Here is an 11,749-nt window from a genome sequence, read left to right on the forward strand (position 1 = left end):
AACTTTTCTTCCCAGCTGAATATATCAATTTGTGTTGCAGTAAAAGTTAATGAGCACCAGCAGCCCTCTGGTACCTTGTCCAACTGCTTGTGGCAAGATGCTCCATGCTGTGGGACCATGGTGACTATCGCAGCTGAGCTCATTGTAACTTCACCTGTTGTGCATAAGCAAGTACTTTCCAGCAGGAGTCACTATCTTGCAATTAGGAACATAAAATCTTACTGATTTTAGCCAAAGGACTCGAAGCCAATCCAAGTACTCCGGTCTTATCCTGGCTGAAAACAGATAAGTAAGCATAAACCAAGTTTTTTTGAACTCGATCATGGGATGTGGGTGCTGCTGGCTAGGACAGCATTTATTGTTCATCCCTAATTGCCCTTGTTCAGAAGGCATTTAAGAGTCAACCGCGTTGCTGTGGGTCTAGAGTCACGTGTAGGCCAGACCAGGTAAGGACAGATTTCCTTCCCTAAAGGAAATTAGTGAACCAGATGTTTTTTTTAAATGATAGTTGGTAATGGTTTCATGGTTATCATGAGGTGGGATATGAGTGGAAAAGCATTCCTCAATTTCACCCCTATCTCAGCTCATCTACAGCTGAAATTCTCATTCATGCTTTTGTTACCTCTAGACTTGACTACTCCAACTCACTCCTGGCTAGTCTCCAACATTCCACCCTCTGTAAATTGAGGTCATCCAAAATGCAGCTGCCTAATTTTTAACTTGCAGCAAGTCCCATTCCTCTATCACCTTGGGGGCAATGTCATGCTGGTGGAAATAGGCAGTCCTAGTGATAGCACAAACATGAAGTCTGAGGCTCATTTTGGGAACAAATGTGACACCAAGGTTGTGAACATACTGGTTTAATCTCAGGTTGTTGCAACGGAGAAACATGGAGCTGGTAACTCACCGATCATTTAAAGAAGAATGGATAGGCCAACAACTCCATGACAATCCATTATTTATTTTTAAGCTTTTTGCCATTATGCCACTTTACATTTTGCGATTTATTCCAAACTTAATTCAGACTGGCAAGCAAAAGACAACCTTCAGAAATAGATCTGCATTTCTCATGAACTGAAGTTTGTAGCCATGTGGATGAGGTGAATGGGATATTGTGCCACTGCGAATTACGACTTTGCCAAATGTGTAGCCTATCAGAAGCAAAATACTGTGGATGCTGGAAAACTGAAATAAAATCACAGAATGTTGGAACTACTCAGCAGATCTGGACCTGTTCTGATGAAAGGTAATCAACCCAAAATGTTAACTCTGTTTCTCTCTCCACAGATGCTGCCTGAACTGAGTATTCCCAGCATTCTCTGATTTGTGTAGCCTAACAGGTTCCAAGATTTGTTGAGCAACACACTGTCAGGCCTTAGCATTTAGTCTAAAACTATGCGTCAAAATGATTGACAAGTTAGATAACTACACAGAAGCAGGAAAACAAATTATTGATGGTACAAATACTTTAAAAAAAATGAATAAGAGTTTACATATATATCTCCAGAGAGAGCATAATGAAATTAGGAGCAATTTCTTCAAGCAGAAATAGAGATGTGATGCCATGCTACAGGTAGTAGGGGAAGAAACAAAAGGAAAACATGTCTAGCAGAGGATGCTACAGGGCCACAGGGAGACACCACGGAAACACGATTAGTTGTGAATGCTCTTGCAAAGAGCTGTTTCTTATCCTTCATGAGCAAATGCTTACCACTTCCTCAAAAATAATTTAACTTGAAGCCATTTCATTTTTCCAGAACACAAAGTTGTCAACTGAACCCCGTATGGTTAGCATTAACTTCTGTGTGCGCATGTGCATATATATATATATATATATATATATATACGGAAAAATCTATGTAGAATACAAGTCATCTAACATTTTCGAGTGAGAAGCAGCCAACCACAGTTCGCGATGGTAAGCAGGTGATACTGAGTACAGTTAAAATATAAGGCAGCTCACAGGAGATAAAAGGATGTAATACTGAATACTTTTATCCTATTGGGGCAGAGCTGTGGGATGACTTCAATCTGTAAAACCACCTACAAAGGAGTAAGCTTGGTACAGGCATGATAGGAGCTTGGTATGGTTTTGACATACTTATACACACTATTTTAAACACATGGATACATGTACATTTACATACACAAACTCTATAATATTGCCACACACAACACACTTGAATTACCACAGCGAGGATTCAGAAGAGATTTGTTAAGAGGTTTAGACAAGGTTAACAGGCAGAAAATATTTCCACTGGTCAGTGAAGCTGTAACAAGGGGACACAACATTAATCATGAAAAGGATGATAAAGGAAATTAGGAGCTACATAAGCATACCAAATATAAAAAAAGAAACAAAAAACACAAACGGGTTGGAGTACCCCCTACCAGAAACTGATAGCAGGATTCACAAAAATGGATGAAAGTGAATAAATGATTACATAAGAGATTAAAAGTTGGGAATGGGAATAACTGAATATCCCTTTGAGACAAGTGGCATAGGCATGATGGACTAGACATCATCATGTGCTATAAAATACTTGAAGTTTTATTGGCAATTGTGAAGCAAGTGAATCTTCTTCACTAAGTAACACTTCAGTGATTAAAACACTGATTCAAAACACATTTTCAAGGAAAGTGGAAACTTTGTAAACACTACTATCAAAATCCAAGCCAAGATTTGGAATGGCCATAATTTGATCAAAAGTTAATTGTTTTGAAGTTCTATTTAATTAAGGGGCTAAAAAGTTGCTATGTAAATTGGAGGAATATTTGCAGTTATCATGAGATTGGAACATTGGAAGGGAAGAAAACAGTAGTTGCATAAGGGAGCTTTATTGTACAGAAAGGGCTGATAAAAGATAGTGACATTGATGCGGATACATGCTTTCAAAAAAACTTTTGATAAAGTACCACTTAATAGACTTATTTGCAAGATTGAAGCCCCTAAGATCAAGGGGGCAGCTGCAGCATGGATGCAAAATTAGTTGAGAGTGAGAAAGCAGGGAGTAGTGGTGAACAGTTGTTTCAGGCTGGAAGAAGTGTGCAGAGGTATCCCCAAAGACTCGGTATTAGGACTATACCCTGGGCTTTGATATACAGGGCAAAGTCTGAAAGACTAAAGACACAAAACTTTGAAATGTAGTGAACACAGTGAAAATTTCAGGAGGACACAGGCTGGTGAAATGGGCAGACATTTTTTTTTTATTCATTCATGGGATGTGGGCTTCGCTGGCTGGGCCAGCATTTATTGCCCATCCCTAGTTGCCGTTGAGGTGGTGGTGGTGAGCTGCCTTCTTCAGCCTCTGCAGTCCACGTGGTGTAGATGCATCCACGGTGCTGTTAGGAAGGGGGTTCCAGGATTTTGACCCAGCGACAGTGAAGGAATGGCGATATATTTCCAAGTCAAGATGGTGAGTGACTTGGAGGGGAACTTCCAAGTGGTGGTGTTCCCATCTATCTGCTGCCCTTGTCCTTCTAGGTGGTAGCGGTTGTGCGTTTGGAAGATGCTGTCTAAGGAGGCTTGGCAGATGAAACTTATCGGTGACAGTACAAGTTGAGAAGGCTGCTAAAATCCCAGGCTTTAAAATAAAGGCAAAGTAAAAAGTGTGGAAGTTATGTTAAACCTTTATAAAACACTGGATGGACCCCAGCTGGAGTAATGTGCTCAATTCTGGGCATCACACCTTAGGACCGACGTCAAGGTCTTAGAGGGAAAGCAGAGGACATTTAGTAAAAGGGTACCAGGGAGGCCAACTTTAGTGAAGGGGAGAGACTAGTAAAGTTGTGATTGTAATCCTCAGAGCAAAAGTTAAAGGGAGATTTAGCAAATGCAATGAAAATCATGAAATGCTTTGATAGAATAAGCAGCAACTGTTTCAAGTGGCAGAAGGATGGATAGAGCTCAGCAATTTAAGGCAATTGGAAAAGGGACCATGGTGAGATGAGAAATACAATGCATACAGCTAGTTTAGGTGATTTGAATGGGCAGTGAAGGAAGCAGGTTCAACAGTAACTTTCAATAGGGAAGCAGATGGAAGGGAAAATTTTGCAGTGTTATGTGGAAAAGGCACAGGAATGGGACTAACTGGATAACTCCTTTCAAGGAGCCAGCATGGGCACAACAGGCCGAGTAGCCTCTTTATGTTATCTACCATCCTGAGTCTACTGTTGCCTGCTGCTAGCTCGTGTTATGTTTTGACATTTTCTTCCTTTCAGTTAGCAATAAAATTTATGTTCACAGGTAATTATGTAAAAATTACATGCAAATAAAATTAAAAATAATGAGGAGAAAAACACAATTCAAAAACACAGCTTTGATAACAGCCTGAGCACCGGAGATGGTGGCATAGTGGTAATGTCACTGGACTACTCAGTCAGAGGCCTAGGCTAATGCTCTGGCGATACAGGTTCAAATCCCATCACGGCAGCTGGTGGAATTTAAATCCAATTAATAAATCTAGAATTGAAAAACTAGGCTAAGTAATAGTAACCATGAAACCATTGCCTTTAGGGAAGGGAATCTGCCTGGTCTGGCCTACATGTGACTCCAGATCCACAGCAATATAGTTGACTCTGAACTGCCCTTTGAAATGGCTGAGCAAGCCACTCAGTTCAAGGGCAATAAGGGATCGGCAATAAATGCTGGTGCTGCCAGTGAAGCCCACATCCCATGAAAGAATAAAAAAAAAGTTTGTCCTCTTAAGCAGTAAGTTGCACAGAGCATTAGTGACACCCTATCTAGAATGCTGCATTCAGTTTTGGACATCAGATCTCAGGAAAGATATACTGATCTTGGAGTAAGTCTATCAGAATTATGCAGGGGCTTAGAGGTTTAAATTATGAGGACTAATTACATATGCTTCGCCTGTATTTCCTCAAATATAAAGATTAAATAGATGATCAAACTGAGGTGCTTAAAATCTTAAAAAGGTTCAATGGGGTAGATAAAGAAACACTATTTCCTCTGGTGGGGAATCAAGGGACAGACACAATCAAAATTAGAACTAGGCTATTTAGAAGAAAAATCAGAAAGCATCTTTTCAAAGGTTATTGGAAGTCTGGCATTCATTCCCCAAAGGGCCATGGGTGCCTGGGCAAATCTCAGAATTGTGACAGTGCAGGAGGCCATTCAACCCATCATGTCTGCACGACCGTCCAAACGAGCATTTCACCTAGTCCCATGAATGAAATTTTCAAGATAGATTGATAGATTGTTGTTAGTTAGGAGTAGTGGGGGATATGGAGTAACTACAGATCAGTTAAGATTTAGTGGAATGCAAAGCAGGCTCAGTGGGTTCAATGGCCTCTTCTTGTTCCTAAAGTGTTATATCATGACATAGATACAGTACACAAAGAAAGGAGGGCATTTCACCCACTGTATCTGTGCCAATGCAGGAATATGAAACCATAATTTTACACATGATGGATGGTCGTAGAAAATGGTAAGTGCTTCAATGAAATTGAGACTTTGTTCTAGAAAGGGTTAAGGACATTACTAGTAACTATAGGCTGATTAGTTTAACATCAGTAGTGCGGAAAGTTTTACAAACAATAATCAAGAATTAACAGACATGAAGAGATTTCTTTTAAAATTAAGGAGAACCAGCACAGACCTGTAAAAAGCAGATTGCGTTTGATTAATCAAATCGAGTTTTTTGATGACGTAACAGAGGAGGTTGATGAAAGAAATGCAAGGAATGTTTTCCAAACAGATTTTAAGAAAGCATTTGATAAAGTGCCACATAAAAGGTTGGTTAACAAATTTAAGGCTCAGGAGAGGAGGGTCAGTGTCCAACTGGATAAAACAGTTGACTTAAGGACAGAAAACAGTGAGTCATGGTAAATGGTTGTTTTTCGGATTGGAGGGTGGTAGATGGTACTGTTCCTCAAGGGGCCAGTGCAATGACCACTGTTTTCTTTGATTTACATAAACGACTTTGATATTGGAAGACGGAGTAAAATTCCATAATTTGCAAATGATACCAATGTTGGAGATATGGCAAACAGTGAGAATGACCAATCTTCCACAACAGGATATAGATCGGCTCGGAGGACGGACAGCCAAGTGGCAGAGGGAATTTAGTACAGAGAAGTGTGAGATGATGCATTTTGACAAAGGAGATAAACAGAGGCAATACAGGCTTAATGGTAAAAACAAAAAAAAAACTGCGGATGCTGGAAATCCAAAACAAAAACAGAATTACCTGGAAAAACTCAGCAGGTCTGGCAGCATCGGCGGAGAAGAAAAGAGTTGACGTTTCGAGTCCTCATGACCCTTCGACAGAACTTGAGTTCGAGTCCAGGAAAGAGCTGAAATATAAGCTGGTTTAAGGTGTGTGTGTGGGGGGCGGAGAGATAGAGAGACAGAGAGGTGGAGGGGGTTGGTGTGGTTGTAGCGACAAACAAGCAGTGATAGAAGCAGAATATCAAAAGATGTCAACAACAATAGTACAATAGAACACATAGGTGTTAAAGATAAAGTTGGTGATATTATCTAAACGAATGTGCTAATTAAGAATGGATGGTAGGGCACTCAAGGTATAGCTCTAGTGGGTTTTTTTTTTATTTTATATAATGGAAATAGGTGGGAAAAGGAAAATCTTTATAATTTATTGGGAAAAAAAAAAGAGAAGGGGGAAACAGAAAGGGGGTGGGGATGGGGGAGGGGACTCACGACCTAAAGTTGTTGAATTCAATATTCAGTCCGGAAGGCTGTAAAGTCCCTAGTCGGAAGATGAGGTGTTGTTCCTCCAGTTTGCGTTGGGCTTCACTGGAACAATGCAGCAAGCCAAGGACAGACATGTGGGCAAGAGAGCAGGGTGGAGTGTTAAAATGGCAAGCGACAGGGAGGTTTGGGTCATGGCCCCCATGGGCATGGGCCCCAGCTATGCCTGTCTCTTTATGGGGTATGTGGAACATTCCTTGTTGCAGTCCTACTCCGGCCCCCTTCCACAACTCTTTCTCCGGTACATCGATGATTATTTCGGTGCTGCTTCATGCTCTCGTCAGGACTTGGAAAAATTTATTAATTTTGCTTCCAATCTCCACCCCTCCATCATTTTCACGTGGTCCATCTCTGACACTTCCCTTCCCTTCCTTGACCTCTCTGTCTCAATCTCTGGTGATAGACTGTCCACCAATATCCATTACAAACCCACCGACACCCACAGCTATCTCGACTACAGCTCCTCACACCCCACTTCCTGTAAGGACTCCATCCCATTCTCTCAGTTCCTTCGCCTCCGTCGCATCTGTTCCGATGATGCTACATTCAAAAACAGTTCCTCTGACATGTCCTCCTTCTTCCTTAACCGAGGTTTTCCACCCACGGTCGTTGACAGGGCCCTCAACCGTGTCCGGCCCATCTCCCGCGCATCCGCCCTCACTCCTTCTCCTCCCTCCCAGAAACATGATAGGGTCCCCCTTGTCCTCACTTATCACCCCACCAGCCTCCGCATTCAAAGGATCATCCTCCGCCATTTCCGCCAACTCCAGCATGATGCCACTACCAAACACATCTTCCCTTCACCCCCCTTATCGGCATTCCGTAGGGATCGCTCCCTCCGGGACACCCTGGTCCACTCCTCCATCACCCCCTACTCCTCAACCCCCTCCTATGGCACAACCCCTTGCCCACGCAAAAGATGCAACACCTGCCCCTTCACTTCCTCTCTCCTCACCGTCCAAGGACCCAAACACTCCTTTCAAGTGAAGCAGCATTTCACTTGCATTTCCCCCAACTTAGTCTACTGCATTCGTTGCTCCCAATGTGGTCTCCTCTACATTGGAGAGACCAAACGTAAACTGGGCGACCGCTTTGCAGAACACCTGCGGTCTGTCCGCAAGAATGACCCAAACCTCCCTGTCGCTTGCCATTTTAACACTCCACCCTGCTCTCTTGCCCACATGTCTGTCCTTGGCTTGCTGCATTGTTCCAGTGAAGCCCAACGCAAACTGGAGGAACAACACCTCATCTTCCGACTAGGGACTTTACAGCCTTCCGGACTGAATATTGAATTCAACAACTTTAGGTCGTGAGTCCCCTCCCCCATCCCCACCCCCTTTCTGTTTCCCCCTTCTCTTTTTTTTCCCAATAAATTATAAAGATTTTCCTTTTCCCACCTATTTCCATTATATAAAATAAAAAAAAAAAACCCACTAGAGCTATACCTTGAGTGCCCTACCATCCATTCTTAATTAGCACATTCGTTTAGATAATATCACCAACTTTATCTTTAACACCTATGTGTTCTATTGTACTATTGTTGTTGACATCTTTTGATATTCTGCTTCTATCACTGCTTGTTTGTCGCTACAACCACACCAACCCCCTCCACCTCTCTGTCTCTCTATCTCTCCGCCCCCCACACACACACCTTAAACCAGCTTATATTTCAGCTCTTTCCTGGACTCGAACTCAAGTTCTGTCGAAGGGTCATGAGGACTCGAAACGTCAACTCTTTTCTTCTCCGCCGATGCTGCCAGACCTGCTGAGTTTTTCCAGGTAATTCTGTTTTTGTTCAGGCTTAATGGTACAGTTTTAAAGTGTGTGCAAGGGGGTGTGTGACCTGGGGGTTCATATGCATCGATCTTTGAAGGTGACAGCACACACTGAAATAGTTAGCAAAGCACATGGGATCATGGCCTTCATAAATTGATGTATTATGTACAAAAGCAGGGGGGGTTATGCTGAATCTGATAACACAATGGTTAGGCCACAACTATTGCATCCAGTTCTGGTCACCACACTTTAGAAAAGATGTGAGGATCCTTGAGAGGGTGCAGAGAAGATTTATCAGAATGGTTCCAGGGATGATGGTTTTTAGCAACAAGGTTAGGTTGGAGAAGCTGGGGTTGTTCTCCCTGCAGCAAAGGAGAGATTTGATAGAGGTGTACAAGATTATAACAGGTTGTGATAAGGTGGACAAAGAAAAGTTGTTCCCATTAACTGGTGGTACAGGGACTAGGGACACAGATTTAAGGTGTTGAGCAAGAATGCGGGGAAATGTGAGGAAGAACCCTTTTTGCACAGCGAGTGGTAACGACCTGGAACACACTGTCTATGAGGGTGATGTAAGCAGAGGCAATCATTGATTTTTAAAAGAAAATTGCGGATGAGGGCTAAGGGGATAGAGTGGGTGAATGGGACTGACTGGATTACTCTACAGAGTGCTGGCATTGACTCTATGGTCTGAGGGGCCTCCTTCTGCGCTGTAATGACAGACTCTAACATGACAACTTCAGGCAATTCAGAATTACAGTGGCTCATCTTACTTGACAATGTAATTTTGGTGTTGACAACGTAGGAGCATCCCTTGGATGGTAAACCAGGAAAAATCCAACATTTTCTCTGTGAAGTGCTCCCTAATTTACATAGTAACTGTCAGGTTCAAATGGGCAGTCAGAACTACCCCACAAAATCAAATCAAATGTACAGAAACTGAAGTTGTAAAACAAACGTAGTGGTAGAAACACACAGATCATCAGCATCTACAAAAAGAAGAAGACCAGGTTTACATGTCAGCTGTAACCCTTGCTCAGTTCTTTTCACAGACCTGCTGTGTATTTCCAGCATCTGAAGTTAGCTGCAGATTCCTGGTATTTTGCAGCAATTGCTTCAGGTCTATGAAGTTCTCACAATCACAGATTTCAAACAGTCTTAGGATAACCTTGATAAAAACTGGGGATTTTTTTCAGGCCTGTCTACCAAAGAAGTGGAGGAAAGGAAAGAGTGCCCAGGAGGATGAGGGGGTTAGGGGGTGGACAGTCCAGGAGAGTGTTGGCAGGGGCGGGGGGAGAGAGAGAGAGAAAGTGCCAGCCAGGCAGGGGGGTGGGTAGAAAAGTGAGCCCAGGGGGTGGGTGTGGGGGCATGGATGGGGGTGAGAGCACCCAAGGGGTTGGGGAAAAAAGAGAAAGCCCAGGGGCTGGGGTGGGGGAAATAGAGAGGACAGGGGGGTGGGGGGGGAGAAAGAGAGAGGACGGGGGGGTGGGGGGGTAAAGAGAGAAGACGGGGGGGGTGGGGGGGTAAAGAGAGAAGACGGGGGGGTGGGGGGGAAGAGGGAGGACAGGGGGGTGGGGGGGGGAAGAGAGAGGACTGGGGGTGGGGGGGGAAAGAGAGAGGACAGGGGGGTGGGGGAGAGAGAGGACAGGGGGGTGGGGGAGAGAGAGGACAACGGGGGGTGGGGTGGGGGAGAGAGAGGACAGGGGGCTGGGGTGGGGGAAAGAGAGGAGACAGGGGGTGGGGTGGGGGGGAAAGAGGGGACAAGGGGGTGGGGGGAAAGAGGGGACGGGGGGGAGAAAGAGGGGACAGGGGGGTGGGGGGAAAGAGGGGACGGGGGGTGGGGGGGAAAGAGGGGACGGGGGGTGGGGGGGAAAGAGGGGACAGGGGGTGGGGGGGAAAGAGGGGACAGGGGGTGGGGGGGAAAGAGGGGACAGGGGGTGGGGGGGAAAGAGGGACAGGGGGGTGGGGGGGAAAGAGGGGACAGGGGGGTGGGGGGAAAGAGGGGACAGGGGGGTGGGGGGGAAAGAGGGGACAGGGGGTGGGGGGGAAAGAGGGGACGGGGGGGGGAAGAGGGGACAGGGGGTGGGGGGGAGAGAGAGGACAGGGGGGGTGGGGGGGAGAGAGAGGACGGGGGGGTGGGGGGGAGAGAGAGGACGGGGGGGGGGGAGAGAGAGGACGGGGGGGTGGGGGGGAGAGAGAGGACGGGGGGGTGGGGGGGAGATAGAGGACGGGGGGGGTGGGGAGGAGAGAGAGGACAGGGGGGTGGGGGGGGAGAGGACGGGGGGTTGGGGGGAAGAGAGAGGACGGGGGGGGGGAGAGAGAGGACGGGGGGGTGGGGGGGAGAGAGAGGACAGGGGGGTGGGGGGGAGAGGACGGGGGGTTGGGGGGAAGAGAGACAGCTTGGGGGGGGGGGGAGGAGGAGGGACTAAAGGAGGAGCACGAACCGTGGATCAGGGTTGGGGGAAGGAGGCCCGGCCCCAACACTGTGCACTGACCCGAGTGCGGGCCACCAGCCTTCCCGGTGATGCGGCGGGAGATGCCCGGTACCCCCCCGGACAAACTTACATGACTGCGGCTCTCCCTCGGCCTCCCTTTTCCCCCTCATTGCTCCGTCTCCACATCCTGTCGGGGGCTCCCCGGCCCCGGATTAAAACCGCACGGTGCCGGCCGCTTGATGGGGGAGCCTCTCGGTGGGGCCACCTCCTTCACTTATCCAAGGCGCCCTACCTGCGGGAGATGTGCGAGTGGGGGCTGAGCAGGCCCCAGATGCCAGGTGCGGGCCGTACGCAATTTCCTGGGGAACTTGTTGCTCCGGAGCCATCTCAGGCCGAGGGAGCTCGGCAGCGCCTCGATCTCCGCTGCGCATGCACAGCGTCCGGCCGCGACGGGACGACCATGTACGCATGCGCATGCGCATCGACCGAAAGCGCCGTGCTATCCAGGAGCGCATGCGCCGCCTCCGGCAGCGTGGCGATAACTAGATGCGCATGCGCAATATACGGTGGTGCCGCGGAATCAAACTACGCATGCGTAGCGTCCGCCAGCGACGCGAAAAACAAGAGCGCAAGCGCAGGGCTCGACAACTCTTTCAGGCCTTTCAAATCTACGCATGCGGGGTTTTGAGCGGTTGGGAGGGAAGAGAGGAGTGAAAAATGTTCCAGAAAGTTCGTCGGTCAGTTTAATCTGCTGGGAAAATAAACGGAAGAACTGGGCATAACGTTTCTGGGAAGGAAAGAGCTGAGA

The 11,749-nt window shown here is 46.5% G+C and overlaps 1 protein-coding gene across 5 annotated transcripts in view; it reads right to left on the reverse strand.

The window, feature by feature from the left end:
* Positions 1-11,386, reverse strand: part of asb7 (ankyrin repeat and SOCS box containing 7) — a 75,666-nt gene extending 64,280 nt beyond the window's left edge. For all 5 annotated transcript variants that reach the window (XM_041175374.1, XM_041175370.1, XM_041175371.1 and 2 more), the window contains exon 1: positions 11,072-11,386. In XM_041175374.1, the coding sequence (XP_041031308.1) occupies positions 11,072-11,111 (40 nt within the window). In that variant the 5' untranslated portion in view covers positions 11,112-11,386. The remainder of the gene's footprint in view (positions 1-11,071) is intronic.
* Between the last annotated feature and the right edge of the window lie 363 nt (positions 11,387-11,749).

This window comes from Carcharodon carcharias, chromosome 26 (genome assembly GCF_017639515.1).
Source record: "Carcharodon carcharias isolate sCarCar2 chromosome 26, sCarCar2.pri, whole genome shotgun sequence".
Lineage (NCBI taxonomy): Eukaryota > Metazoa > Chordata > Chondrichthyes > Lamniformes > Lamnidae > Carcharodon > Carcharodon carcharias.